This window comes from Neophocaena asiaeorientalis, unplaced genomic scaffold (assembly GCF_003031525.2).
Source record: "Neophocaena asiaeorientalis asiaeorientalis breed wild unplaced genomic scaffold, Neophocaena_asiaeorientalis_V1.1 scaffold558, whole genome shotgun sequence".
NCBI classification, from domain to species: Eukaryota; Metazoa; Chordata; class Mammalia; order Artiodactyla; family Phocoenidae; genus Neophocaena; species Neophocaena asiaeorientalis.
The window spans coordinates 1,349,630-1,377,092 of record NW_020172780.1 but is presented as its reverse complement, the minus strand read 5'-3'; the positions used below and the strand labels follow the sequence as shown (position 1 = coordinate 1,377,092).

Genomic DNA, 27,463 nt, shown 5'->3' with positions numbered 1-27,463 from the left:
CTTTTTGTTGCAATGGTAAATGGGATTGTTTCCTTAGTTTCTCTTTCTGATCTTTCATTGTTAGTGTATAGGAATGCAAGAGATTTCTGTGCATTAATTTTGTATCCTGCAACTTTATCAAATTCATTGATTAGGTCTAGTAATTTTCTGGTGGCATCTTTAAGATTTTCTGTGTATAGTATCATGTCATCTGCAAACAGTGACAGTTTTACTTCTTCTTTACCAATTGGGATTCCTTTTATTTCTTTTTCTTCTCTGATTGCCATGGCTAGGACTTCCAAAACTATGTTTGATAATGTTGGCGAGGGTGGGCACCCTTGTCTTGTTCCTGATTTTAGAGGAAATGCTTTCAGTTTTTCACCATTAAGAATAATATTTGCTGTGCATTTGTCATATATGGCCTTTATTATGTTGAGGTAGGTTCCCTCTATGCCCACTTTCTGGAGAGTTTTTATCATAAATGGGTGTTGAATTTTGTCAAAAGCTTTTTCTGCATCTGTTGAGGTGATCATATGGTTTTTATTCTTCAATTTGTTAATATGTGTATCACAGGAATTGATTTGTGTATACTGAAGAATCCTTGCATCCCTGGGATAAATCCCATTTGATCATGGTGTATGAACTTTTTAATGTGTTGTTAGATTCGGTTTGCTAGTATTTAGTTGAGGATTTTTGTGTGTATGTTTGTCAGTGATACTGGCCTGTAATTTTCTTTTTTTGTGATATGTTTATCTGGTTTTGGTATCATCTTCTTCATTTTTGAAAGATGGCTTTGCTGGATACATATTCTTGGTTGACAGTTTTATTTTTCTTTCAGTACTTTAAATATATCATCCCACTCCTCCCACCCCCCCTTTTTTTTATTATAATGTGTCCCAGTGTGGTTCTTTGGATTTATCCCATTTGGAGTTCTGTGAGCTTCTTGAATTCATATGTCCATTTCTTTCCTCATATTTGGGACATTTTTAGCCACTAATTCTTCAAGTATGCTGTACTTGACTCCCAAAATGCATATATTGGTCCCTTGGGTAGTATCCCATAAGTTTCTTAGGCTCTCTTTGCTTTCTTCATTGTTTTTTCTTTTTGTTTCTCTGATTTATGATTTCAAATGACCTAGCTTGAACTTTTCAGTCTAGTTATTGCAATTTTCAGTTCTAGAGTTTCTGTTTGGCTCTTTTTTTTAAAATAGTTTTTATCTCTTTATTGATATTCTGTTCATGCATCACTTTCCTGATTTCACTTAGTTGTCTGTGTTCTTTTTTAGTTCATTGAGCATCTATATGACAGGTATTTAATAGTTTTTACAGGCAGCTCATAGAGCTACGTTTCTTTAGGTTTGGTTTCTGGAATTTTATTTTGTTCCTTTAATCACACTATGTTTCCCTGTTTCTTTGTAAATTTTTGCTGGAATTTGGGCATCTGAAAAACAACCATCTCTCCAGTCTTTGCATGCTGGCTTTGTGCAGGGAAAACCTTAGCCAATCAGGCTGGAATTTCTAAGACCTATTAAAATTTTTCTGATCTCCTGCTCTCCTGGCATCTGCCTGCAGAACATCAGCTCTAACATGCTGCTTGCCTCTGTTTTCCAACTCTGGCGCTGGTCATGACAGCATTCCAAATCAGGCAAGACAGAAACCAGTCCCTCAGGCAGCTTCCAGATGAGCCAAAATTTTGGATGCACAGTTCACTCCTTTGTTTCCATCTTGAGGGAGGAGCCCTAGCCGGGGCGGGGGGGGGGGGCGGTTCTTCCCAGTTGTGCTGTGCTATGCTGCATGGGGGAGGAACACAAAAGGGTGTTCCAAACATGCCAATTTTCATTCTCTATTTGATAGAATCTCTTCTTAGTTTTACAATGCCTTGGAAGCTGTAGCTTCTCAGCTGGTCTCCAGAGTTTCCACAGAGGTATTCTTGTTTGTATATTGTTAACTCATGTGTGGGGGAAGGAGGGCCTATAACTTTCTTTTTTTTTTTAATATATTTTCTTGAAGTATAGTTTATTTACGATGCTGTGTTAATTTCTACTGCACAGCAAAGTGATTCAGTTATATATATACATATATATTTTTAAAATATTCTTTTCCATTATGGTTTATCACAAGATATTGAATATAGTTCCCTGTGCTATACACTAGGACCTTGTTTATCCATTCTATATATAGTAGTTTGCATTTGCTAATCCCAAACTCCCAATTCATCCCTTCCCCCACCTTTGGCAACCACAGGTCTGTTCTCTATGTCTGTGAGCCTGTTTCTGTTTCATAGATAATTTCATTTGTGTCATATTTTAGATTCCACATATAAGCGATATCATATGGGCTTTCTCTGTCTGGCTTACTTCACTTAGTGTGATAATCTCTAGCGCATGTTGCTACAAATGGCATTATTTCATTCTTTTTAATGGCTGAGTAATATTCCATTGTATATATGTACCGCATCTCCTTTATCCATTAATCTTTTGATGGACATTTAGGTTGTTTCCATGTCTTGGCTATTGTAAATAGTGCTGCAATGAACATTGGGGTGCATGTATCTTTTTGAATTATAGTTTTGTCTGAATGTATGCCCAGGAGTGGGATTGCAAAATTATATAGCAACTCTATTTTTAGTTTTTTGAGGGACCTCCATAGTGGCTGCACAAATTTACATTCTCAGTGTAGAAGGTTTCCCTTTTCTCCACACCCTCTCTAGCATTTCTTATTTGTAGACTTTCTAACGATGGCCATTCTGACCAGTGTGAGGTGGTACCTCATTACAGTTTTGATTTGTATTTCTCTAATAATTAGCAATGTGGAGCATCTTTTCATGTGCCTGTTGGGAGGGCCTGTAGCTTTCTAATCTGCCACCTTGCTGATGTCACTCCACAATATATTTTGATGTGGCTATTGCAGCTCCTCTGTAGTTAAAGCCCCGGGAAGATAGAGTTCTCTCTGGGCTGCAGAAGGTTTGGGGGGGTTGGTAGAAACTATTATGTCTTCCCCAGAAACTTCCCTGGAAATTCCATCTGCGAGAACTGAGCCCCACATCCCAGTCCCAGCAGCTTCCTCTGGTCTTTTGGGGCCCCTGGTCATCCCTGGCATACAGCGGGTAGCCTTTGTCATATGCTGCCTCCCCCAAACTCATCTTCCCTAGGTGAGCTATGGCTCTTCTCTTCACAGTGCGCTGAGCCCCAGAAGCTGCTCCACATTGCCCAGGAGCTGCTGCATACTGAGGAGACCTACGTGAAGCGTCTACACCTGCTAGACCAGGTAGCCCTCCTGGCTTGGGCCTGCCTTTGTCCACTTCCAGAGTTTCAGTGGACAGTTTCAGAGGCAAACTTTCTCTCTTAGCATTGGCTAGGGCTTGCAGTTGGAGTATGACTGGCATGAATACTAAAACTTGGACAAATTTAAGTCTCCTCCAGAAAGTCTTAGTTTTTGCTTTCAGAACTTGTGGCTTTGGGGCAATGGTCTCATCCAGTCACCTTGGGGTTTTTTTCTTCTTGGCAGTTAAATTATCTGAGCATGTAAATGGCCTCTGGACATCTTCCTGCACAAATAGTTGGGAAAGTAGTTGGCACTCTCCCTGTCCACCTGGCAACGTGGGGTTTATGAGCACAGGAAGTAAAACTGCAACAGAAACTGGGTTTTGACAGGTGCTTCTTCTGTTTGTAGCTCACAAAGCAAAGAAAGGAAATCAGGACCATCCATTTCCCTTGAAGGGCAGATGGAAGAAAGATGGCCTGTCCCCATCTAGAGGGGACTGTCCCTGCCTCACCCCCCAATTCTTAGCCATAAGTAAGCTTGCTTTAAGACCATAAGGTTCTTTGAGCCAGTTTGATGAAGTGGAAGGTTCACTAAGAAAACATAAGGCAACAGCAGCCTCTCTTGAGCTCCCATACCTGCAGCAGAAGCATGATCGTAACCATCTGCAGTGACCCACACTCAGTGACCACTGCATGGGCTTCTCCGTGCCCAGGTTTTCTGCACCCGACTGATGGAAGCAGGGATCCCTTCGGAAGTCACCACAGGCATCTTCTCTAACATCTCCTCCATCTATTGCTTCCACGGGAAGTTCCTCCTTCCTGAGCTGCAGACACGGATCATGAATGAGTGGTAAGTGCAGCTCATGGTGCCTGGGAAGTGTAGGGACTGGCATCTCCCAGGGAGTCTGGCTCCAATGCCCTTGGTGGTTGAGGGTCATGGTGACACTATTGCAGTGGTTTTGTTGAATACTGTCTGCCAAGCAGCCTCTAAATCTGGGGTTTGTATGCCCAAAAGCCAGGAGACACCTGGGGAGCCTGTCTCATAGTGCCCTGGGCTCTCTTTCTGTAGGGTCCTGGGCCAACCCTGACCCCAAGCCCTCTCAGTGTCTTAGCTTCTTCATCTGCAAATTAAAAGGACTTTAATACCTGCTCAGGGCTTTGTGGAATTTAAATGAGGTTTGCCATCTGCAAACACCAGTGAATAGACAGTGCTTATTGGTTTATCTTCCCTCCTAGTGTATATTGCACCTCTGCTTTAAAAAATGAGATGTTTTTCTTCCTCAGCAGTGTCCCCAGAGGGCTGTCCCTCTGTCCCTCTGCCGCTTCCGTTCATTTGTGGCAGAGGGACTGCCCAGCTGTAAGAAATGATAATAAAACATTACAGGCATGGCCCCCAGCTTGCCATTCTCCATATTATGTGCTTCCCTCTCTGTTCTGGGTGCTGCTGCAGCTTTGCTTTGGGGTCTCTGCTGTCTCCCCTCTTCACTGGCCTGGCTTGAGCCAGTGTGTGGTTCTGTGGTAAGAGAAGAGGCCATTTCCAAGCTGCAGCCAGGCCAGGGAGAACACAGAGGCCAGGGGGCTTGATTGGGGGTTGTCCCTGCACCTGCAAGGCTCAGCAGGGGTCCAGGGCAATTTGTAAATATTTAGAAAGACATGCTCCACCTGCAGAGCAGGTTATACTGTGTCCAAGGCCATGAGGTTAAAGCTCAGGGCTAGATTGGCTTTCTGGCTGATGCAGTGCACACCTGCTAGATATAAGTTTTCTCCTCAAGGCCCTGGAGTGACTGTCAGCACACAGACACTCCTTGTGTAATAAGGGTGCGAGAGTCCAGCAGCTTGCCCATCCGTCTTCACAGGTGGTGGGCCTCTGAGTGCATGTTCCTAGTAATGCTGCCAAGGATGACTTTATGCATATGTCTTTTTTTCTTCTTTTTGATTATTTCTTTAGGATAAATCCCCCACAGTTCTAAGGTCAAAGGTTATATATTTTCTGCTCCTTGAAATTTATTTCCAAATCCCTGTCCAAACCATTCATTATTACATGGTGCTGCTTTCCCATGACATTGCCAGAGTTAGATTGCCCCATTGTTCCTAATCTTTGCTCATATAGAAGAAGTATAATGGGGTTTTCTTGATTCTTTTTGATAACTGTGGCTCATCATTAAAGTGATTCCATTATTACTAACAACTCCTGGTCTTGAGCAATCGTTCTATGACTGCATGGTTGAAGTACTTTACATGATCCTCTAGGTAACACACTATTTTCCATCCCATGTGATACAGAGAAGGAAAGTAAGGCTTAGGGGAGGTGACCAGTTTGCCCACCATCACACAGAGCTGGGAGTCAGGCCATTGTCCCATAGCTCCCTGGTGAAGTCCCTGTCTCACCCTGGCACTTCAGTGGAGCTGTTTGCCTGACGATCTCACTCACTCCCCCACAAAGGGACACAAACCCCCGGCTTGGAGACATCCTGCAGAAGCTGGCCCCATTCCTCAAGATGTATGGTGAATATGTCAAGAACTTTGACCGGGCCGTGGAGCTGGTGAGCACCTGGACCCAGCGCTCACCGGTATTTAAGGACACTGTCCAAGGCATCCAGGTAGGGCGGTCCCACCTCTGCTTCATGGGCACAGTGCTGGCTTTGTGTTTCAACACGGAGAAAATCAGTAAAATTGTGGGATGTGTCCAGATGCTCTATTGATGCTTTGATCCTTAAAATAACTTCCAGGGACAAATCATCATTCTCATTTCATGGGTGAGGAAATCGTGGCTCAAAAAGTTTGTGCAGGGCTTCCCTGGTGGCGCAGTGGTTGAGAGTCCGCCTGCCGATTCAGGGGACACGGGTTCGTGCCCCGGTCCGGGAAGATCCCACATGCCGTGGAGTGGCTGGGCCCGTGAGCCATGGCCGCTGAACCTGCGCGTCCGAAGCCTGTGCTCCGCAACGGGAGAGACCACAACAGTGAGAGGCTCACGTACCGCAAGAAAAAAAAAAAGTTTGTGCGATCTATATCATCAGAAACTATAATTCAATAGGACCTGGATCCAAACTTGCTGGTCTCCCTCCACAGCATCTCTCAATGGCTAGTGGAAGCACTTAGGAAAATGTTGCATTGATCTTTTCTTTCTCTTTTTCTGCAAACAGCCTGTTCACACCTCTGGTTGCTGTTGTCTACTGCCATGTTGGTCTTTTTCTTACTGATTCATGAGGTTTTTATATGTTAAGAATGTAAGCTGTTAACTGTCAAATGTGTTGCAAATTATTTTTCTCCATTGATGTTTTATTTTTTAACTTTATGTATGATTTTGTTTTCCATACAAAATTTTGGGGTTTTAATTAGCCACATTCACCAGTTTTAAATAAAGTAATTCTTTAAAAAATATTTCAAGTATGTGCCACATGCACATACATGCATACATGTGCACACGTAATACATAGGCACATGTGCATATGTGTACATACATATGTGTTCACACATGCATACGTGCACCTACATTCCTCACTGTACCCTGAAGGGTTAATGGGTACAGAGTCCCTCTGTGCTGAGTGTTTGGAGGCCAGGCTCGGATTTGGGGTGGCCCCTTGATAACTTTCTGTGTTTTCCCCAGATCCCACTGTAATCAAGTCACCCATGATTTCTCAGCATAGGGTCCTAGATCCCCCTGCATCTCTCAGCATCCCTGTCCCTCCCCAGAGAGGATAGCTCTGATACTATCAGAGTGTTTCCTTCTCTCCTTTTGCCTGCACTCCTTGCACGCTCACCCCCTCACTTATGTCTGGGTCCTCCCAGCTGTCCCCACAGAACAGTCTCCAATGAGGATGTGTATAAAAAGGCCAGCGCTGGGTCTAGAGCAGGCCTGCCTGGGGTCCAGCTCCTTACTCCATCATTCAACCTCTCCAAACTTCAGTTTCCTCTGCTGTAAGATGCGGTCTGCAGTCATTTGGGTACAGTACTCCAGGCAGCCTCCTGGGGGATCCACATGTGTGTCCAGGGGTGCCCCACACTGCCTCTATCTCCCCCACAGAAGCAGGAGATGTGCGGAAACCTGACGCTGCAGCACCATATGCTGGAGCCCGTGCAGAGGGTCCCCCGCTATGAGCTGCTGCTCAAGGACTATCTGAAGAGGCTCCCAGAGGATGCCCCAGACTGGAAGGATGCAGAGAGTGAGCCAAGCCGGCCACAGGCTGAGGGGCTCCTGGGCGGTGGGAGCTGGGGCCCCTGCTGAAAACCCACACTGAGAGAGACAGAGAGTCAGAGACAGAAAGAGAGAGACAAAGAGGTAGACAGAGACAGAGACAGAGAGACAGAGAGAGCTCCAAGTGACCCCTAAACAAGGAGGTGACTGAGAGTCTGAGTGTAAGGGAAAACCGCCCCTGCCCCCATTGCAGTGCGAGGGGTGGATGATGGTTCTGTGGAGGGGGCTGCTAAGTGTTGGCAGAGCTTAGGCCTCACGGAGGACCTTATGGGGCTGGCAAGGCTGCTCCTGGTGCATGGGCAGCAGCTGGCAGGCAGCATGGGGCAAGGTCTGCACAGGGGAGTGGCATGCCAGCCCCAGCGGACCCCCAGCAAATGGGATGCATCTGCAGGGTCGCATCCCCACACCCAGGGCCAGGTCTCATGAGCAGCCTGGTACAGCCGTGGGAAAGGGCAGGAGCAGGGCAGAACCTGACACTAAGCCTCGTGGGGCGACTACCTGGGTGGAGCCACCAGGCGCCCTGCAGCTTGACTCTGTCTTCTTCCTGCAGGGTCCTTGGAGCTCATCTCCACAGCTGCCAACCACTCCAACGCTGCCATTCGGAAAATGGTGAGTGTGGGCAACCCTGGAAGATGCCCAAGGGACCAGTAGTTTGGGGCAGGGAGGGCAAAGGGTGGGCCAGGCACTGTCAGCATGCATACTTACCCACCTGTCCCCCAGGAAGACAGAGACTCCACTGAGAGCCAGACAGGCCTGTCCCTTACTAGCTTGGTGATTGCTGGTAAGTTATATAGCACTCCATGCCTCAGTTTCCCCATCTGTAAAATGAGGTCACTGACAGAATCTGTTTCATTGGGCTGTTGTAGGGATTAAATCACTCTACATGAAGTGCTCAGAACAGGACCTGGCATAATTTAGTGTTAGCTCTTGGTGTCAGCATCATTAATTTTTCGTTCATTCACTCACTGAAGCTCTGTCAGCTGGGGCTGCTCTAACAAAGTATTGTAGACTGGACAGCTTAAACAGTAGACATTTACTCTCACCATTCCGGAGGTTGGAAGTCCAAGACCAAGGTGCTGGCGGATTTGGTTCCTGGTTTGTAGACAGCCACCTTCTCGCTGTGTCCTCACATAGCAAAAAGAGAGAGCAAGCTCTCTGGTGTCTCTCTTAATAGGGCTCTAATCTCATCATGCCCCCACCCATCCCCCACCCCATGACCATGACCTCATCTGAACTTAATCACCTACCAAAGGCCCCACCTCCAAATACAGCCTGAAGGTGGAGGAGATGGTGTCCACTTGTTGATCTAACGCCCCCGAGTAATAGGCTCTGCCGATGGGGAGGCCTCCTAGCTCATACCAATGCCTTTTGACCCAGTGGGCCCTGTCTTCAGAGGCCCTTGTTTGGCCTGCACACTGCCTGGACATGGTGTAAGAATTTCTAAATCCTTGTCCAGAATTAGAGATCAGGTCATTTCACAGGAGAATCCAAATTCCTGGCTTTACTGGAAAACTCTGAAAACCCCAGGCCCACACTACAACCTGGGACGAGGCGAGGTGCCCCCTAAGTGGGCCAGCTCTCCAGGACGCCACAGTCCCTACCCAGCCCTGGTTGCCTCAGTCCTGAGACCTATTTACTTTCACATGGGCACTGTTGTTTTTTGAGAGGAAAAAGAAAGTGAAATATTTCTTTGACCCCACATCTCTCAAAAAGGAGAAATGAGAGACGGGCCACCTGTTTTGGGGCAGCTCTTGCTATGTGTGGTCCACGTTCTGTGTCCTCATTACCTGCCTGTCCCCGGGATTGGGTCTGGAGCCCCCAGACCAGATGCGCCTGAGGTCAGGCCCACAGTGGGGCACCCATGGCAACCTAAACAGGTGACATTTCACTCTAGATACTTTTAATCTAATCTCCCCTTTTTTTCCTCCCCAAGACTAAATCTAATGGAGGAGAAAGAGCTGCTTCATGGAACTCTGTGGTCATGAGCTCACACAGAGCCCATGGAGGAGCCCCCATGGGCCTACATCTCTGAGGGGCTTGGGGTGGACTCCTGTCCCACAGTAGCATGTCCACTGTGTGGCAGTTCTCGCTCCAAGTCTGGTGAGGCCTCTGTGACAGGCAGGGGGCTCTGGTCAGGTGTGGGGGAAGGCTTATCAATGTGTGCTCATGGGACCCTCTTCATGCTTCTACCTGTCCATCCCTAATCCCCTCAACCTGGACCACCACCCCTGCCTCCCCACCTCCAATCTCCCTGGTCTCTGGTCTGTACTTCTCTACTCAGAGCTTTCTATAGGTTGCTTATTTTGTCACTCCCTGTCCAGAAGCCTCCTGGCCTGCCACTGCCTCACAGGTACACACATAAGCTCTCCTACATGTCCACTGCACGCCCAGCCCCCAGTACACACAAGGCCCTTTGGCCCTGCCTAGCCTGCTCTTCCTCACTCTCCATGCTGGCTCCCATGCCCACATCTACCACCTGTTTCCATACCAGAGGCAGAAGAGCTACCAAACCAGCCTGCTTCCAAGGAGTGCAGGCTAAGATTGGTCAGGTCCAAGGGCAGTGGCTGCTGTAGCATGGTGGATCCATGCTCCTTGTTGCTGGGTTAAGGTTCCTGTAGGCTCAGCTCTGCCTTTTGCTGAGTTCACTCCTTCATTCCTGGCTCAAGCTTCTGGTCAGGGCCTGTGGCCTCTTGGCCCAGAGCTGGAGCAACGAGCTGCCTACCCTCTCCCCTCACACCACAAGGGTGCTGGTTGGCCATATGACCACACAACCAGTCTTGAGAACAGAGGGCGATGACCTGTGGATAGGCAGAGGTCTGGTCTCATCATGGCCCTGGGCCATCTGAGGGTGGAGCAGGAAACCAGGTAAGGCTACCACAAGAGGGGATGACTGTCCAGGGCAAAAGCTGCAGCTGCCCAGCGTATCTCCTCTGACCCAATGCCCTTCACTGTGGAGGCTAAGAGAGCCAGTCCCAGTTCTCTAGCTGAGACATCTCCAGCAACTCACTTGATTTTTCTGTGCCTCAGTTTCTCTGTCTATAGATTGAAGATAGTAATGGCATCAGCCTCTTAAGGCGGGTGCTAGAATTAAATTAATTAATACCCACATTGTGTTTAGAACAGGGTGTGGCACATAGCAATGGTGCTAACTGTTGTTATTATGTATTACTCTCTGCAAGGTGAACCTCTGTTCAAGGCCCGTGTTTTCCCTCCCACCGTTGTCAGCAGGATCGTGGTCCCTCCTTGGTTCTGGACCACACTTGCAGGGCAGGGTTCCACACACCACTGGGTCCCCAGCCCTGGCAGGCCTCCAATGCCTGTGGTGGTGCAGCTGCCTGAGCCCCGTGTCCCTCTCAGGAGAAAATGCACAAGCTCTTGGAGGTATACGAGAGACTGGGTGGGGAGGAGGACATCGTCAACCCTGCGAACGAGCTGATCAAGGAGGGCCACATCCAGAAGCTATCAGCCAAGAACGGCACGACCCAGGACCGCCACCTCTTCCTGGTGAGCCCCCAATCGGTCACACCCAGCCCTGCCCAGTCCTGCCCAGCCCAGCTGCAGAACCACGCCCCTGCCACGCCACACCCATCCCAGCGGCAGAGCCTGGGCCTACCCAGCCACTCAGCCACACCCTCACCCAGCCCAGGCCCAACCAGCTGCAGAGCTCCGCCCCACCACTAAGCCACTCCCCCAGTCCAACCCCCAGCGTGCCCTCACCACTCCCACATTCAGCCCAGCCCCGCCTAGCCCTGCCCACTCTTGCCAGAGCCACGCCCCACCTCCTCCCTGGGGTGCTCCTCTGTGGAGTCAACCGCCCCTCACCCCATACGTGCCCGTCACTATCGCAGTTCAACAGCATGATCCTTTACTGTGTGCCCAAACTGCGGCTCATGGGCCAGAAGTTCAGTGTCCGGGAGAAGATGGACATTTCCGACCTCCAGGTGGGTGAGCCCCTCCCACCGATCTGTTCCCCTGAGAAAGCACAGAGCAGGTGTAGGGACACAGCGCTTTAGCCACCAAAGTACTCACTGCTGTGCAACTGATTGCCTGCCTACTTCTCTGAGCCTTGCTTCTATCCTGACTCAGGCATGGGGGAACATCTCTGAGGGCGCCTTGGCCTAGCATCCTGGGCTGAATGGGCAGGATCCCCTGTCCCTCCACTTGGCCTACCTGCCAGTGCGCTGCCGGCTTCATGTTGGCAGGATGAAGGGCAATGCCAGGACCTGGGCCATCTCCTGTCCCCTGTGAAGTCAGCCCTAAGGGCCCCACTTACAGACTCTAAGGGAAACTTGGGGTGAATGCAGATGGGGTGCCCATCCTGCCTGTTCCCTTGTCCTTGGTCCATGCTCTCTCCACTCCTGCACCAATTTGGAGCCCAGATGAGGTTCTGCAGGCACTTGTACCCAAGGTCCAGATGACCTGTTGTCCCTGCTGTCCCTATTCCTTGCGTCCATTGATGTCTCGTGCTGTGGGGCTGCTGGAGCTGGAGTTAGTCCCCCTCTTCTGTGGGAGAGTGCTTTGAATTAATGGGCACTCCAAAAATACTGGCTAAATCAAAGTATTTCTTTATTCTAAAAAGTGAAGGGTTGCATTAGTGATACAAAAAAAATCCCTTCTGACAGTGGCCAGCCTGTGGGCCACATCCAGCCAAGGGCTGTGGGAGTAGAGTGTTGAGGGGATGAGGGAAGGCTCCCTGTTGCAGACACCTGCAGATAGAAGGTACCTGCCCATGGGGCCTCAGAAACCCCGGCAGGGTAGTGGAGATCCTCCTGGCTCTTCTCCTAAGATTCCCATCCCTGTGTCGGGAGTGCCTGTGGGTACCTTTGTGGGGAAAGGCACTGGGGCTGACTTCCTGGGAAGCCCTGAGAGCAGGCAGATTTGGCCGGCACAGTTCCAAGAACAGTGAATGAGCGGTTCTAGCCCTGCCTGAGCAGGTCGGTGGTCCACCCTCCACCATGGACTGACTCATGGAGTGGCCCGCAGCAACCATGACCCTAAGCCGAGCACTCCCCTGCAGACTCACTGGGTCACCTCTCCCCACCCCTTCTCAGGGAAAGACCTCCAAGTCTGAGAGTGTGAGTCCACAGTTCAGGACCTGCTAAAAGTGACCTACTGTTTTTGTTTTGTCCTTTGTTGTATGCCTTCAGGTGCAGGATGTCGTCAAGTCAAATGCAGCCTACACATTCATCATAACTGGAAAGAAAAGGTCCCTGGAGCTACAAACTCGGTAGGTTTCAGCTGCCTTGGTGTCTGCTGCTGTGTGAATATGTTTGACCTGAAATTTTAGCAGATGGCTTCCTTTTCTAAACTGGATAAACTTTCGATGTGTTTGTGTTCATTTTACTCGCTTATTTGTGGTTTAAAATGTAACAGTACTAAGGGGAAGTCAATGAAAATTAAGCCTCTGCCCACACCCTGTTCCCCACCCCCAGCAGACATTCTTAACCATCTCTGAAGTATTCTTCTGGAATTTCTGTCCCCATACATATGTATCTATTTTTTATTTTATTTATTTATTTTTTAAAATAAATTTATTTATTTATTTTTGGCTGTGTTGGGTCTTTGTTGCTGTGTGCAGGCTTTCTCTAGTTGCAGCGAGCAAGGGCTACTCTTCGTTGTGGTGCGCAGGCTTCTCATTGCGGTGGCTTCTCTTGTTGCAGAGCACGGGCTCTAGGGTGCATGGGCTTCAGTAGTTGTGGCACGCGGGCTCTAGAATGCAGGCTCAGTAGTTGTGGCGCATGGGCTTAGCTGCTCCACGGCATGTGGGATCTTCCCAGACCAGGGCTCGAACCCTTGTCTCCTGCACTGGCAGGTGGATTGTTAACCACTGTGCCACCAGGGAAGCCCTGTATCTATTTTTTAAATCACAGATGACCATTTTCTATCTAGTCTGTTCTGCATCTTGCTTTTTTCATTTAATTTATCAGAAATCATCCCATATATGAGCACCATTTTCTAAAGCAGCATAATTTTCCAATATGATCGTTGGCTGGTTCCCATTGACGGGCACCTAGGTCCTCTGGGGTCTTGCTGTTGCAAATGGTGCTGCAAGCAGTGTCCATGAACCAAGTTTCGTACATATGTGTCGTTACATCCATCTGGTAGACTCCTGAAGTAAAATTGCTGGCCAAAGGGTAGCATGTCCACTTTAAATTTTGGTGGTTGTTGTCACACTACCCTGTAAGATGGTGCGTGACTTGTGGCGGGGCTTGGGAGAGCCCATCTCTCACTTCCACCAATGACGTGAGATCTTTGCAATGACCCATTGTGGCCCACCAAAGTGTTGGTTTACATCCACTGCAGAGGGCTCTGCATACCAAGCTTACCACATCTAGCCACATCTGACTTCATCTGGCCACACCTGACCCCACCTGCACCCACAAGGCCACACTTAACTCCACCTGGCCACACTTGACCTCGCCTGACTGCACCTGGTGGTACTAGCCACAGTGTTCCAGAGCCTTTGGGGCCGCTCTCCCAAGCCGTGAGTTGCACTTCCAGGCAGTGAGCAGCACAGGCATGTACTTCAGGGCTGAGAGGAATCAGGTGGTTTAGAGTCAGTATCCAAGACTAAATGAATAAAATACTCTTTTGGCTTTTATAGGACAGAAGAGGAAAAGAAAGAATGGATTCAGGTGAAGCTCCTAAAGTTTTAAAGTAACCAAATGACCAAATTCTTGAGCGGTATGGCCATTTCATGTTGGAACAAGGGATGGGATGGCCCCGTGTCCCCCCCAGGTATTACCCACCCATCTATCCACCTTGAAGTGATGGGGTGACCAAGTTTATAAGCACCTTCGGACTCCACAAACCTTTGAATCCATTCTCTTATTTGGGGCTCCCCAGTAAACAAATAAACATAAAGGCCTGGAGGTGGACATGCAGGGAGGTGCCCTCACCCTGGGGAAGATCTCCAGTCTGGCAGCTCCAAGGTGGGTCTGTGTTGTCCTTCTCTCCATGGCTGGCAGGAGCGGTGGGTCTTGCAGGACGAGCAGCTTGACTTCCAGGACGGAGCCTGTGCTTCCAAAGACAGGCCAGGCAGTGTCCTGGGGCAGCCAGAGCAGGCTCAGCTCAGAACCAGCCATGGTAGGGACACAGGTCAGGAGGGCCACGTCAGAGTGGAGGCCAAGGCAGTGACCGGGGTTGGCAGACCACCACCAGGCCAAACACTAACCATTAGTGATGGTTAGCCACCATTAGTGGCTCCCAAATTTCATAAGACAGAAATCTGAGTGAGAAGAGAAAAAGGAAATTCAAACAGATATTAGATGGGAATGCTGTTGCAGGAAGTGGAAACATGGCCTCGAATCCATATAAAATGTTCCAAGAGCATCTGCCCGTGGCTTGGAGTACTGCATGTGGGGTGGCACTGGGACCCATGGAGATTGGAGTGGGGACCTGGTCAGTCACTGATCACATCCCTGAGCCTTGTTTCCTCATCTCAGAGGACATGTGAGGCTGTTGGTCAGGGGAAAACGCAATGACCACGGGACCCTTGTCCTCACCCTCCTGGAATGCTCTCTGAGGGGCCTTGCTCTCTGTGGTTTTGTTTCAGGTCATTGAGGCCACCATTGAGAAGCACAAGCAGAACAGCCAGACTTTCAAGGCCTTCAGTGGCTCCTTCGGCCAGGATGAGGATCCCTCCCTCACTCCAGACCCGCCTGTGAGTGCCAGTGTCCCTGGGGCAACCCAGGCCCTTTGCACAAGGACTGGTGTTTGGGGGGGAAGCTGGTCCCCATGCTCTCCTTATGCCCACCTTTATTGAGCATCCATGTGGGGACGCCTGTACCTTATAGCTGGGGTGGTCAGTGATTGGAGAGGAGGGAGGGAAGGACAGGCCTGGATAAAGCTGCTACATGAGGCATTGTCCTATCACATGCACCTAGGGGCTGTGATCTTATCAGCAGGGGTAGCTTGCTCCCCATGGGAAGCTGTCCCCAGGCCTGGGGGGAGCCAGGAAGCAGGATCCCCACCCAGGGCCACATGGGTCCACCCTAGGCCTTGGCCATCCCCTCTGTCTAGGTATAACCAAACATGACTTCACAGTGAGGGTCCCTCACTCCACGCCTCAGGGACATCCCTGAAGCTAAGGGATACCCAGCCCAGCCTGGCTGAGCAGCCCTGAGTCCCAGACATCAGGCCGGGTTGGCCCTCCCTGTGGTCTCACTGGTCTGTGGGCGACAGGCCACCTCATTATCCACTTAATATTTGCATCAAATCTCCATTTTGTCTGCTTTCTGGACTATTTTAGAAGAAAACTTTGTGTTGTCCCCGGGCAAGGAAAGTACTGTCCCCTACTTTGAAAAGAGGTGACCTGGAAACAGAACCCCCCACCCCACCCCATACCTGCCGTTAAGGTTGGTGCAGGGACAGAGCCTGACCATAGAAGGCAGGGCACCGAGCTCTCCACAGATGCCTGAGGAAAGCCAGATGCCAGGGCCACCTCACGTGGTGTGATGCAGCTGGTTAGGCCTGGTGGGCCTCAAGGAGGTTCATACCTGCCTACTGCCCTCCACCCCAGCTGGGAAATGATAACTCTTCTGAGATGCCTTCAGGCCAGGGAGGACAGATTCCCAAAGTCATAGCAAACACCAGACCCCGACAGTCTTCCTCCTGACCCTGTGACCAGACAGAAGGAATGGTGGCATTCCAACGCTGCATTGGATGTCAGCATGTGGCCACAGAACCTCTGCTCATGCCAACTGTCTTGTCCCCTCCAGATGGTGAGCGCCAACTCAGAGGTGCCTGCAGCGGTAGCCACTGGTGGAGGGGGTGCTGCAGGGGTGAGTGACCCCCCCAGCTTTGACAGGGGTGGGAGGTGGAAGTTGGGGTCAGACCAGGGTGACCTGAGGGTGAGGGTTTAGCCTCCCCCTTCCATGTGACCTGGGTCCTCACAGTGATGGCCTCTGGGGCCTGTTGGTGGAGGGCTGGGGCAAGCCTGCTGGGACCCAAATATCCATTTCCTTGGGTGGGTGAAGGTTACACAGCTGAGTTCTTCTGAAGACTTGTGCTCTTTACCACAGGTAAAGTATGCCTGGATGAAATGTGGATCAAGGCGGTACCTGGCCCTCAGGAGGCTCAGTCAATGTGGGCGGAGAAGGCGTGGTCCAGGGTCAGATAGCCTGTGTGCATGTCCCCACCCTGACAGGGCCAGGCCACGGGACTATGCCCGAGTCCCTCCTGCTCTGTCAGTTTGGGAGATTAGTAACAGGGTAAATGTGTGCGCCTCACATGCAATGAGTATCCAGTACAGGGAAGCATCATTATTAACCACTGGGCCTAATAGTCGTGAAGTCTGATGACAATTATAAGCCTAGACTACCAAGGAGCTGCTGTACCCTGCATCCTGAGAGGGGATTCTCCTGGGCATCTTCGCTTTGCCCTATCCCTGAATTTTCCAGGCTCAGAAGGAATGCGTGGAGGCCTGAGCCCCAGCCTGACCCCTAACAGGGGGTTTGCTCCTAAAGGGGAACTTCTTCCATGGGTAGGTCGGTACTGCCCCCACATTCTCTCCACTGGGCCTGCCTCTCCTTCCCTCCCCCTGACTTCTCTTTCTCACATCCCTCATCTGGGCCAGCACTCCCTTGGTGGCAGGTGCTCCCCAGTTGGACAGCAAAGTCTGCCTGAATTTAGCACCAACTTGCAGAGCTCCTTCTTTCCTGGCTACAAGGGCCACCCTGCTGGTCATCACAGCCATTCTGGGTTGGGACTTGTTAGGGTCAACCCATTTTAGGAATAGGAAACGGGCTTGATAGGTGAGGAGACCTGGCCTTTTGCTCAAAGGCCTTGTGGTGGGACTTGACTTTCCTGGGACAGCAGCAGAGGGAGGGACGGATGTCTAGCTCATCACGGGGAGTAAATGTTCCTGTCCTGGCTTAGATTTTTAGTAAGAAAACTAGTCCCCTCCTCCCACACAATCCATGCTGCTGGGTAGCATTGGGCCCCAGCTGAGGCCCCAGAACAGGTGTGCCCAGATGCTCCAGTCCCCTGCTCTGTTACAAGAGCAGAAGCTTTGCCAGGTCACCACACGACCCCTGACCCGACGTGTCTCTGACTGCCAGGCACTGGGAAAACCTTGAGGAGTTTTTGGGCTCCTATGGAGGGATGGAGCATTTCTAGGGCATGATGGGCTTCAGGGACCAAGTGAGAGGAGGGAACCCCCTTATTTGAGTGCTACTGCTGCCACAGGGCGGCACTGCGAGAACCAAAGGGAGTCTGTGCTAACTTGTTTGAACTCAGTCAGGAAATCTGAAGGCAGCATTATCAGCAGGGGAGACATGGTCTTGTCACAGCCCCTCAAACTCCCTGAGGGGCTCCCTGCATTGTGGCTCTGTCTGGCCCTGCCTTCCTTCCAGTCCACCCTCCCTCACCATGCCCTGGCCTCCCTCACTTGGCCATGTCCCAGGGCCTTTGCGCCTGCTATCCCCTCTGTGCAGAATGCCTCAATTATGCCTACTGTGCCCCAAGGCCTCATCTGTGAAGCCCTCGCAGCTGACCCCAGAGTCACTGACAAGTGTTTCTCACATGAAGCAACCCACCATCAGCTTTCTGAATCACCAAACTGTGCGTGTGAGGCTGGCAGTGTGCTATTGGGCTCCTTTCTGGAACGTCTAGGAACATCATGAAAAGCAGCTTACACACTCAAGCTTCATCTGTGTAACTAACTGCCCAGAGAAAAATGACACATGGGGCCTCTTCAGCTTTCCAGTCAGCTCCAGGGTCCCTTGGCCAGGGTCTCTGACAACCTCCATGATGGCCCTTTGCATGAAGCACTGCTTCTCCCTCTCTCTGCAGAGGAGCTGAGCTGGACCCCCTGCAGGGCCCTCTGCTATCCGACCCTTGGCCTGGGGCATGCCGGAAGGCATCAAGGGCTGTGAGCAACCCCCATTCTTTGTAGGGTGAGTCCACAGGCAGGCCTCAGTCCGTGGATGCGGGGTAAAGTAGAAGTGGCTGTGGGCTGTGTGGTCAGGGAGACAGGGCTGAGGAAGATCCAGTGCCAAGGCAGAGACAGAGGAGCAGGAGATGGGGCTGGCACACACGACAGGCAGTGCCCATCGGAGAATGTTCTAGCTGGAAGGGACCTGAAGGTCACATGTTTAATGTTTTAACACGTGGAGTGGGTCCTGACATGAGGCCTTGGGCAGCTCCTCCCCCTCTACCCTCACCCTCCCTTGGGTGGGGAGAAGAGAGAGAGAAACTGTGTCAGGTGTCTGTTGGCCACTCGGGTGCCCCTCCGATTGGTTGCCCAACTCCTTTGACAGGTAAAAAGGTAGCTGAGAGCCCCTGAGGCACAGGGCCTCAGCGCAGTCCAGGGGTCTGCCCAGGCCAGGCTGCAGACTTGCTGCGCATCGATGGCGACGCTCAGCCAGTGGATATGCAGGCCACCCCACCTTCTTCTACCCAGGGGCTCAGGCTTCCAAGGGCTCTGCAGCATCATTGACTTGCCAGATGCTCGGGATCACAATTCAAGTTCAGGCCTCCTTGTCCCAGTCCCTTTATCCACCCCAAGCCAGACCGAGGCCCTACAACAGACAAACACTTGTCAGCAACAGACTTGCAGCTCCAGCCCCAGCACACATGGCCCGGCCATGGTTTTTCTCATTTGTGTTTCTGACAAGCACAGGTTTTGGTGGACCCAGGAGGGCAGCTCAGTGAAGCTCCTGCCATACAGGGCGAGTCCGAGATGTGCTCAGTGGATATTTGTGGAAAGTACCCCAAAGTGGGTTTTAATTCTGACACTAGAAAGAGTGATCTTTGCTACAACATGCCAGATGTAAGCTTTTGGAGAGGAAATGTAAACTCACTCTTGGTGTGCTCATTTGATTTCCTGGTGTTGTCCTCAGACGCACAGTTCCCACTAGGCCCTCTTTCCTAAGAAAAGCTAAACCCAAACCAGGAAGTTTTGCAAGGGAGTCTTGCAGAATCCAAAGACTTCCCCATTCTGCAAAAGTTGTGTCTCTCTTCACGGAAGCACAGAAATGTCAAGGCCTCCCTGGGCTCCAGAGCCACCATGGCAACATATGGACCCTTCCACGATGTCATGAAAGGCCCCATCCCTGCCACCCGTCGTTCAGCATGCACAAACTTAGTGCTGCCCCTCCACCCCAAGCCCAGGACAGGGCTGCCTGTGAAGGGCAGAGGGCCTGGGCTGCACCCACCACAGGGCCAGGCCTAAGACCCGGGCCTACATCCACACCCTTTAGGACCGATGATAACTGTGTGGCTCCATCTTCTGAGGCTGGTTGTCAGGGCCACTGTTTGGGACCCAATTCTTACCTGTATTTTCCTCCTGCTTCCCTGCTTTGTAAGTGAATCTGCTGAAGAGAAAACGTTGAATAAAACAGGCCCTCAGCACAGACCTCCCAGGCCCACGCTTGTGCATTTGGAGCGCTTTGGGTGAAGTCGCTTGGCTGTTACTAGGGAAGCCACGGTTCCACACCTCCCTGGTTAGACTTGGCCCAGGCCTTTCCAATGTCTCCACATCCAAAAAGAAAATCTGAGCCCCTCCCTTTGGTTGACTTATTCTATATCCTCATCCAAAAAGGAAGTATGGTTGGCCAGGAAGACCTGTCCTCAATGTTGCAGGTGGGCTCACCTCAGCCACCTGGTCACCAGCCCTCGGTGTCGGGAAATGCCTGGGGGAGCTGCATCAAGCATGGGCCATGGTGGCTTACAGTCTTCAGCACCGAGGAAGCTGGTACCCAGCCAAGAAAGCTGGTACTCAGACCCTGTCTGATCACCGAACTGCAGCCTAAAAAAAGGAAGCCAGATGGGTCGCTCTTCCAAGCCCCAGCCCCAAGATGCCCGGCTCTAGGAACTGCCCTCTGGTCCCTCTGGCCAGGACAGGGTCCCTGCTGACCTTCAGCACCTGAGCTCTTGGCCACATACCCCTGACCCGCTACAGCCTCTCCTCCATCTTGTGGGCAGCCCTGCCCCTCAGGGATGCCCCAGTAGCCCCCAGGGCCTCTCTGTGTTCTCAGCAGTTGTGCAGCGCTGTTCGCAGGGTCTGGAGAGCCCAGGTTCTGCAGCACATGTAAGTGCTTGAAGGCAAGATGCGGATCCAGCCACCTGCCACTGACCACTCCCACCTCGAGTGCCCTTGGTGTCCTCACCTGGAAAACAGGCATGGCAGGGTCACCATGAAGGTTGGTAGAGGGCTGAGGCTACTGGGCCACAGCAGACCCAGGGATGGCCCCTCCTCTCTCTTCTCATGTCTGAGCCCCAGCAGTCCTGAGAGATGGTCTCAAGGGGAGGAGCCCTGAGTGGGGCAGACAGATGTGCCTCGGGGCTAGAGTGTGGCTGGCAGCCAAGGCCAGGTGACAGGGGTGGCCTCCAGTAAGGCATGTGGCTGTGGGGAGCGTCAGTATTGCTTGTCGGGTCTGTGCCACTCATTTTCCACCCACAGGGCTCTGTGGTCCTGAGCTGCATGGAATAAACCGAGAGGGGGCCCAAGGTTTTCTTACACCCAGTGTCCATGGGGTCAGGGGTCATGAGATGGAGGAGGAGGGTGATGGGGTCTTGGACAGAGCAAGCGTCCCTATCACCCTCAGAGGCACCAGCTGGTCCCAGGGCTCCTCGTACCAGGGGGCCAGCACTGGCCTCACAGTGGTGGGGCCCACAGTAGGGTCTATGAGCAGAGGCAGCAGAGCTTGGAAGCATAGGCCAGAATTAGTGTGCTCAGGCTACTTAACAAAGTGCCACAGACACTTATTCCCTAACAGTTCTGAAGGCTGGAAGTCCAGGATCAAGGTGTTGGTAGGGCTGGTTTCTCCTGAGGCCTGTCGACTTAAAGAAAAACACACAACTTAGAGTTGAGTTTAAGTTTTACTCAGGATCTTACTGAGGACTATAGCCTGGGAGACAGCTCTGAGGAACTGCTTGTAAGAGGGAGGGGAGGAGCCAGTATATATACAAATTTTTTGGCTAGGAAATACATGTAGTCAAGCATACATTTTGGTAAAAGATTCCTGCTATATCACAAAGAGCAGATATCTTAAGCTAATACTTTTAAGTGATTTTCTCTGCATGGGAAGATGCAAGAATCTGGGGTCACTGAAATTCTTTCTGAGATGTGCCTCTATCTTGGGGCCTGTTTCTCCAACACACAGAATGCCTCATCTTGTTTTTTTCATCCTGAATTCCCTCCCGAGTGCACTGTCATGGGTGACTGCAGTGGGTGCATCTTAACCCTTATATAACTGGATGATGAGTGGCACTCTTTGTTCTTTTTTTGTTCACAGGCCTCTCTCCTTGGCTTGTAGATAGCCATCTTCTCCCTGTGTCCTCACATAGTCTTGCCTCTGTGTGTGACCATGTCCTAATCTCCTCTTCTTATAAGGACACCAGTTATATTGGATTAAGGCCCACCCTAGTGACCTCATTCTACCTTAATCACCCCTTTAAAGGCCCTCTCTCCAAATACAGTCACATTCTGAGGTGCTGGGGGTTAGAACTGCAAACTATGACTTTTGGGGGACACAATCAGCCCGTAACAGCCTCCAATGCCCAAGCCCCTCCCTTCTGTCTCCCTCACCCCCAACCAGTGCATCTCTTTCTCCTTAAACTTGCAGAGTTTATATTAAACATATTTTTAGCTTATTTTGTTCAAATTTTTATTAGGGAAGCTTTGGACACACACAAGTAGAAATAACAGACAGCGAGACCCCCCACACCAGCCTGGAGCAACTTCAACTTTGTGCTGTTCATGTTTTATCTGTCTTTCAACCCCTATCCTCACCCCACCCCCATACACTCTTCTTTCTTCTGGAATATTTTAAAACAAATCTCAGACCTCATTTTATTCTGCTCAGAAACACTAATGTTAAACTTATTTTAAGTGTTTCTCTTTTAAACAGAAAAATTGTCTCTGGGCCTCTGTTTCCCCATCTGTGCAGGGGAGAGGTTGAGACAAGCACTTCCAGTAGCCATTCTAGCTCTGACATTCTGGGGAATTTGATACATATCTGTGACATTTCTTAAAATCTTAAGTTTGTGGTGAATTGACTCTGTTTTCTGCTGGGACCCCAGCGCCCCCTACCCACACAGAGAGGAAATGCTAAGGGGCTGGGGTGGTTCAAAGCTAGAAAGCTGTTTCATCAAACGATGGGGCATTTCCTGAGAGCCATGGTAACATGTAAGGGCAATCAGCAAAACCAGTCAGGATTCTTGTGCTGTGATGGGGTTCAGGGCCAGGGGCGGTTCCTCACCCCACTTTACAGATGAGGAAACCAAACTTGGAGAGAAGTGACTTGTGCAGGGTCTCATGGCTGATGAGGGGCAGGGCAAGGGCCTGGGAGCTGTCCCCCAACTTGCACCACTCCTAATCATATGGGGAAACCTAATCAGACAGCGCTACTGAGCCCCCACCCCAGCCTCACCCTGCATGGTCGGTGCCCACTCCCACCTTCACTCCCTCCTGCCTCCTGCTCACCTCCCAAGCCCTTGCATCTGGTGGGGCTGGGGTCCTGGACACGACTGATGTCACTATGGCCAGGGGTAGGCAGCCAGCGTGGACCACATAGGTTCCCTCACCCAGCTCTCAAACCACTGTCCACAGTGCAGAGGGAACACAGTCCTCAATGGGAATGTGAGGCAGGAGGTGGGGGGGTTGGGGGGCTGGTCAGTGAGTGGCTGGTTTGCTTTTCTACGTGTCTATTGGTTTTCTTCCTCTTTCACAAGCTGTTCTCGGTGAACACTTGAGAAAATCCAGATAAGAGAGTCAGATAAGAGTTACTCTACCCCAAACAGCCAATAAGATCATCAGGTGTGCTTCCTTCCAGTCTTTTATTCATGCACGTACTCTTTTTGGTATAAACATTATACGCTACTGTACATTATTTTGCAACTTGCTTGTTTCCCTTAGCAATATAACTTGACACCTTTGAACAGTCTTCCAACATGTCGCCTTGACATCTACCTCCCATGTATGATTTATATACCTGTTCCTTAGTTTTAGACTGCATTAGATTTTTTAAAATTTGTAAATATGTTTAACTAAAAAAGGAATAAATACTTTTTTTTAAAAAAAAGTAAAGTGATAGAATAAAATGAAAACCTCTCTCCCACTGCTGCCTGCCACTCTCCAATTCCTCTTTGCTCCAAGGAGTTTGATGTGGTTCTTGTAAAACTTTTTGAGAAACCTTACACAAAACAGCTTGTTTAAATGTAAAAGAAAACAAACAAACAAAAAAGAAGTAAAAGCATTTTATAGTGTGTTCTTGTGACTAGTCTTAAAGATCTTCTAACCTCTCTGAACACACACCATGTTTCATGACTTCCCGTTGTCTTGCTGAAAGGACTCATCACTGCCCTCTTTTGTGGGAAATTCAGGCAGCATCGGAGGAGATAGAGAGGGGAGTCCAGCCCCTGACCCTGCTCCCACCCCTGGAGAGTGCTCTCACACGTGTTGGGCGGCAACTGCACACCTCTGAGTGCCTGGCATGGAGCAGGGACCATGCTCTGGGGTCCAATAAAGGGCAGAGCATGGAAGCAAGGGCCACCTGGCTGGATGCTGGGTGCAGACACCCCAGTCCTTGGCGTCTGGGCTCCTGTGCAGAGCAGCCACCGTTTCCCCCAGTGTGGGTTCCGGTTGTTATCTTTGCAGACACGCAAAGTCACTGACCTCCGTGGTGGGACAAGTCATTCCAAGCATAGAGTTCCTGTTCCCCTTGGAATCTCACCCCGTGTGACAGCAGGGCAGCTTCTGGGGAGTGAGGCTGGGCAGGGGGCCATGGCCAGGGTGGCTCCTGCTTAATTCCCTTCTGCACGTCCGGCTTTCTTGCCCTGTATGTGCATTGCCTGTGTATCGCACAGCTGCCACTCCACATGCGCTGGGAAGCTGACTGCAGCCGTTTGCCTCCCACAGCTTGAGCCCAGGAGAGGGTCGTCTAAGACCAGACGTGACAAGGAGAAGCAGGGCTGCAGCAGCTGCGGCGAGACCTTCAACTCCATCACCAAAAGGAAGCACCACTGCAAGTTGTGCGGGGCGGTGAGTCCAGGTGGGAGAAGGCCAGCTGCTGGGACCTCCATGTGCTTAGCTCCTCCTCCAAATCTTCTTTCCATGCACACAGACCCTTGGATCTTGGAACTTCTGAGCAAGAAGGCAGGCTCTGGAGGCCCAGCAGGGGCCAGACTTGGGGTCTTTGCCCTGTGGACAAGGCTCCCGACTCCCATGGCTTACAGACAAGCCCTTCCCCTCCACAGGCCGTTACACCTTTCCTTCCAGCCTCCTTCTGGATAGTCTTCTGTCCCTGGGCATTGGGGTCACAGGTGCCCTTGTCTTTGCAGGTCATCTGTGGGAAGTGCTCCGAGTTCAAGGCTGAGAACGGCAGGCAGAGTCGTGTCTGCCGAGAGTGTTTCCTGACCCAGCTGGTGGCCCCCTCGAGCCCCAGCCTCGAGGAGCCCTTGGAGCCCAAGCAGAGCACAGAGGTGGGTGGGCTGGGGCTGGTGAGCCTTCCAGACACAAGACCCCAGAAGCCTTGACAGACTGTGCTCCTAGTGCTGCCGCCTTCCCTGGGACCAGGACTGGTAGGGCTCAGTTGGGTCCATAGGCCACTGAGAGCAGCTAGCAGTTGAATGCCAAATATCACGTGTGTGCGTGTTGGGCTGTTAGGATCCAGTCATGGCCGAGAGCTTGGGAACCATTTGCACTCAGGAGTTAGATGGTGCATTAGTCAGCTCAGGCTGTATAACAAATACCACAGGATGGACAGCTTAAACAACAGAAACTTATTTCTTCATAGTCCTGGAGGATGTGAATGTGTGTGGTGTGTGATGTTATGTGTGAGAGGTGTGTGTGTGTACAGGGAAATCATCCACAGCCGCCATATTCTGGTTCCCTGCTGTTCCACTTTTTCCTACCTTATCTTTATTTCTGTCCTGACCCTTCTTGTGGTCTCACTGCCTAGAAGGTCCAGCCCAATCCCAAGTGGCCTTGCAGTGACCCTGGGGAAGCTCAGGCTGGCCCAGGCCTTGTCCAGTCTGTCTCCCCCTCCTCTCTCCCCCCAGAGCTTCAGCCTTGGTGCTTCCTGGAGAGTGGCTCTTACAAGGGAGACTCCACCTGACTTGTCCTCTGTGTCCCCAGAAGCCAGCCACGGTGGACCCCCCGCCCAGCCTACTCTGTGGCCCCCTGCTGGTGTCGGATGGCGGCACAGCCTGGAGCAAGGTGTGGGCTGCCATCTCTGAGTCGGACTCCCTGGAGTTGGTGCTGCACCTTCGAGGAGGCAGCCAGGTGTGTCCTCTGAACGCTGGGCCACAGTGGGGGTGGGGGTACACCCTGCTCCGGCAGCCCACAGCCTCAAGCCCGTGGCGCCCAGATAGGCCTGGGCCATGCAGCCTGGGCCCAACCCCACGTGGTGGGTGGCTCATGTGACCCTAGGGCCTCAGTTTCCCCGGCTGTCCAGAATCACCCTTCTGCTGCCCACTTGTGGGGCCATTTAGTGATGCCAGGACTCCAGAGGCCGGAGTGCTGACGCTCTTCTCCTTTCCTACAGGATGGCCAGCTGCTGCATGCCATCCCTCTCTCTGGCTGCAGGGTGAGTGTGCCAGACCCCGCAGAGAGGCTGGATGCTGGACACATGTGGCAGCTGCAGCAGGCCCAGCAGTCTTTGTACCTGAGTGCCCCGTCCGCCAAGCTGCAGCAGCAGTGGTTGGAGGCCCTGAGCTCAGCAGCCCACGGGCATCTGGCCCAGGCCAGCCCAGGGGCCCAGCAGCCCCAGGCCCCAGCTGCCCCATGAGCTGAGTCTCTGCCGTGTCTCCTAGCTGAACAGCCACCGTGGCAGGGCCTGTACTCATCTGAGAGGTGGCATCAGGCCACATGCAGGCATGAAGGGAGCCTGGATTGCTGAGGGACCAACAGGCCACATAGCACTTGGCCCTGGAGGGTTCCTCCATGTCAGAGAGGAGAAAAGTGAGGCCCAAACAGGGGCAGCCAATTGCCCAGGGTCACCCAGCACGTCCCTCAAAGACCCGGGCCTCTGCCTGCAGGCCCAGCAGTGTGGCCCAGAGTGGGGCGTGGGGTGACTGTCAAGAAAACTCCCGAGTGGGCAGTGAGGGGTCATCTGCGCCGGAAGACAGAAGGAGCTCATGGGTGGTGCCCAGGGACGCCTGGTGGATGTCTGCAGTCATGCCACCCCTCCTGATGGTTGCCCACCCATCTATACCATCTACATCCATGTGAGCTGAACCATACTGGCCCCCTGGACTCCTCCTCTCTCCTCTTTCCTCTCCCGGGGACTGGGCACACCCTGTGCCACCTCGTAGCTCGCCACCCCATTTGGAGATGCCCAAGGGAGCGAGTGGTGGGTTCCTGAATAGCCATGCTGCAAAACTACAGGGGGACCACACAGGCGTCGTGATTTGTGGCCTGAGATTTGTGCCTGCCTCCCCTGGTCGGTGGTGGACAGTGCTTATCTACATAAATAAATGCTGGCAGCCAACAGGTGGACACAGCCTTGGGGCAGGGTCTCCCCACAGTGGGCCTGGTTGGCTGGAGAATGAGGGTAACAGATGGGCACAGCCGGTCATGACGCCCTGGACCCCAATCCAGGCCTGCAGGGTGCAAGTAACACCCCTGTGGTTGCCCCAGGATGCAGTGGCATTAGACAGGGGGGCCTCAGACAAGGTGCCATGCCTGGAGACCTGCTCTGTGTCCCTGGTCATGCTAGTGAGGTAGACAGGGCCATTTGCCCCTGTAGCAAGTGGAGCCAGACTTAGATACGGGATCGTGGGAGTGCTGGCTACTCACAAAGATGTCAGGAAGGTCTATTTGCACCAGAGCCCCGAGGGCCTTGAGGGAGAGCAGAGGGACCTAGGAACTGATGACTGAGGGGTGTCCAGTCCCTTGGGACCCTCATCCCTCTAACATCCGCAAGGCACCCTGAAGGGATGCCTGTCACTGCCCAGCCATGGGCAGACTTGCAGGGCACATACCTGTGGGCTGAGAGGGTCATTGTGGGAGCCAGAAATGGATGACCGGTCATGGGTGAGGCAGGGGTGGGGCCCAGGCAAGGAGTGACAGGGCACAGGTG

The 27,463-nt window shown here is 51.7% G+C and overlaps 1 protein-coding gene across 6 annotated transcripts in view; it reads left to right on the top strand.

The window, feature by feature from the left end:
- The window catches only part of FGD3 (FYVE, RhoGEF and PH domain containing 3), a 46,875-nt gene extending 20,003 nt beyond the window's left edge, over positions 1-26,872 (top strand). For 3 of the 6 annotated variants that reach the window (XM_024741336.1, XM_024741337.1, XM_024741335.1), the window contains 15 exons: positions 3,156-3,245; positions 3,955-4,091; positions 5,685-5,841; positions 7,266-7,404; positions 7,987-8,045; positions 10,794-10,940; positions 11,285-11,377; positions 12,584-12,663; positions 14,041-14,071; positions 14,992-15,099; positions 16,157-16,219; positions 24,301-24,423; positions 24,723-24,863; positions 25,519-25,665; positions 25,928-26,872. In XM_024741336.1, the coding sequence (XP_024597104.1) occupies positions 3,156-3,245; positions 3,955-4,091; positions 5,685-5,841; positions 7,266-7,404; positions 7,987-8,045; positions 10,794-10,940; positions 11,285-11,377; positions 12,584-12,663; positions 14,041-14,071; positions 14,992-15,099; positions 16,157-16,219; positions 24,301-24,423; positions 24,723-24,863; positions 25,519-25,665; positions 25,928-26,170 (1,758 nt within the window). In that variant the 3' untranslated portion in view covers positions 26,171-26,872. Of the gene's footprint in view, positions 1-3,155; positions 3,246-3,954; positions 4,092-5,684; positions 5,842-7,265; positions 7,405-7,986; positions 8,046-10,793; positions 10,941-11,284; positions 11,378-12,583; positions 12,664-14,040; positions 14,072-14,991; positions 15,100-16,156; positions 16,220-16,459; positions 16,832-24,300; positions 24,424-24,722; positions 24,864-25,442; positions 25,666-25,927 lie in introns of those variants that run through there. The other 3 variants (XM_024741338.1, XM_024741339.1, XM_024741340.1) reach the window with 3 other exon arrangements.
- The last annotated feature ends 591 nt before the right edge of the window (positions 26,873-27,463 follow it).